Source organism: Arachis duranensis, chromosome 4 (genome assembly GCF_000817695.3).
Source record: "Arachis duranensis cultivar V14167 chromosome 4, aradu.V14167.gnm2.J7QH, whole genome shotgun sequence".
NCBI lineage: Eukaryota > Viridiplantae > Streptophyta > Magnoliopsida > Fabales > Fabaceae > Arachis > Arachis duranensis.
Genome location: NC_029775.3, coordinates 35,486,465 through 35,488,964, shown reverse-complemented (window position 1 = coordinate 35,488,964; position 2,500 = coordinate 35,486,465). Strand labels below are relative to the sequence as shown.

Below are 2,500 nucleotides of genomic sequence, written 5' to 3'. Positions count from 1 at the left end.
TGAAAGAGAGATGTCCTGGACCACTAGACGATGGGGGCCCACTTTCCCGACCGCCGTTATGCTATGTTCTTAGTATAAACAGTTTTTTTTTTAATTGTCAATAGATTGGAATGATATGATTCGCTCAGAAGGATCTCCCCCCCTTTTTTTCAAAACTCCATACCATATATTTGGGGAGTTCATCATCACGATCATGATTTTCTTACCCCCAGAGGTAAGGGTCCTTACCTTTTTGGCCGGTTGTGGGCGAGGAGGGATTCGAACCCCCGACACCGTGGTTCGTAGCCACGTGCTCTAATCCTCTGAGCTACAGGCCCCATCCCGTCTCCACTGGATCTGTTTCCCGGAGTACCCTAAAACTAAAAAAAGGGAACCTTCCCTCTCCCCAGCCATTTCATTTCGGCTTAAGAAGATGTGAAAGCGCCTCTCTCTCTCTCTCTATAAGAACGGTGCATTCCGAGGTGTGAAGTGGGCGAGAAGGGATTTCATAATTGGGGTTTTGAATAAGACGACCTTTTTCATTTTGAATTCTTATTACTTTTTCAATATCGATAGACAGAAGAATCATGGTATGCACTTTCGCGTACTAGCTAAAGCGTTACGTTTGTCTGGTGGAGATCATATTCACGCCGGTACCGTAGTAGGTAAACTTGAAGGGGAAAGAGATATTACTTTAGGTTTTGTTGATTTATTACGTGATGATTTTATTGAAAAAGATCGAAGCCGTGGGATTTATTTCACTCAGGATTGGGTTTCTCTACCAGGTGTTCTTCCCGTTGCTTCAGGGGGTATTCACGTTTGGCATATGCCTGCTCTGACCAAGATCTTTGGAGATGATTCCGTACTCCAATTCGGTGGTGGAACCTTAGGTGCTAATATTGGCATGTTTGGGGAAATGAAAGATATAAAATAACGCATTAGTCCTTCTTCTTTAGTAAATTTAGAGTACAGGCATCATTTTTCTCTTCTAGAATTAAATTAAGAAATACTCATGGTAACCATTCGTGCAGATGAAATTAGTAAAATTATCCGCGAACGTATTGAACAATATAATACCGAGGTAAAGATTGTAAATACTGGTACTGTACTTCAAGTAGGTGACGGTATTGCTCGTATTTATGGTCTTGATGAAGTAATGGCGGGGGAGTTAGTGGAATTTGAGGAGGGTACCATAGGGATTGCGCCATCACCATCTTCAAATAAAGTATTTTCCACGGTAGCACCATGAATAGCGCATAGTAGTGCAGCGCCCAATACACCAGCAACTCCCATCATATGAAATGGGTTTAATGTCCAATTATGAAACCCTTGGAAAAATAGGATGAATCGAAATATAGCTGCTACACCAAAACTGGGTGCAAGAACCAACCAGACTGACCCAGTGGATAAATCAGGAATACGGAAACAAAAACAGCAATTGGACCAAAGAATGCGATTGCATTATAAGGGCGCAATTGAACAGATCGAGCAAGTTCAAATTGACGTAACATGAAACCTATTAATGCGAAAGTGCCGTGGAGAGCAACAAAAGTCCACAGACCACCTAATTGACACCAATGGGTAAAATCTCCTTGTGCTTCAGGACCCCATAGTAACAACAAAGAGTGTGCTAAACAGCTCTTCTCAATTGAAATATACCCTATATTGATAATACACATTCCAGTTGACCGAGCCTAATTCTAATTGTTTTGTTCCGAAGCAAAGATATCCACGGGGCGGTTTGTCCTATTCAGATATTCACGACCAAGAAGTACTGAATTCTCTTTCTTTTCGGATAGCCCTGAAAGGAGAAGGAAGGTTGGAATGCCAACAGGCGTCTATTATGGAATTCACCCGACCCGAGAGTACCCATTTGGGGAACGTCCGGTGCAAAAGTAATTAAATGGGTAAGTCGCCAATCCCTAAAACGGACTATGTAATGTACTTTATCGGGTTACGGGTGGGCATTTTACCAGAGGTTTCTATTGTATCAATCTACCCCTGTGTGATTCCTGTTGAAGCATATCACTTCCCCTTAATAATTTCACGACAGACGATCCTATTCCGGGAATAGCTTTGGGTACTCCTGTTACAGTTTTGACTGCCCAATAACCAATTTGGTCCCAAGGTAAGGAATAACCAGTTACACCAAAAGATGCGGTCAATACAGCCAAAACAATGCCCGTAACCCACGTCAATTCACGAGGTTTTTTAAAACCGCCGGTAAGATACACACGAAATACGTGCAGGATCATCATTAAAACCATCATACTTGCCGACCATCGATGAACAGATCGGATTAACCAACCAAAGTTAGTTGTTTCAAAATCCAAGGTATAATATTATCATATATAGTATTCTAAATCTAGAATACTAATAAATGCGATATATTAGATACTCAATTTGTGAGTATATTTAACAAGAAATAGAAATATATATATTATTATCTTAGGGTAGGGCTATACGGACTCGAACCGTAGACCTTCTCGGTAAATAGGGGAGCGAGACAACTCTCTCTAAG

The 2,500-nt window shown here is 41.3% G+C and overlaps 1 protein-coding gene and 1 non-coding gene across 2 annotated transcripts; one reads left to right on the top strand and one right to left on the bottom strand.

Annotated features, from left to right (window-relative positions):
* Window positions 1-243: 243 nt before the first annotated feature.
* Window positions 244-317, bottom strand: TRNAR-ACG (transfer RNA arginine (anticodon ACG)). Its single transcript has one exon. It is a non-coding gene; the product is annotated as a tRNA-Arg (tRNA).
* Window positions 318-571: 254 nt separating this feature from the next.
* Window positions 572-913, top strand: LOC127746629 (ribulose bisphosphate carboxylase large chain-like). Its single transcript, XM_052260513.1, has one exon. It carries the CDS (start codon window positions 572-574, stop codon window positions 911-913), a length of 342 nt encoding a protein of 113 aa, XP_052116473.1.
* Window positions 914-2,500: the final 1,587 nt, after the last annotated feature.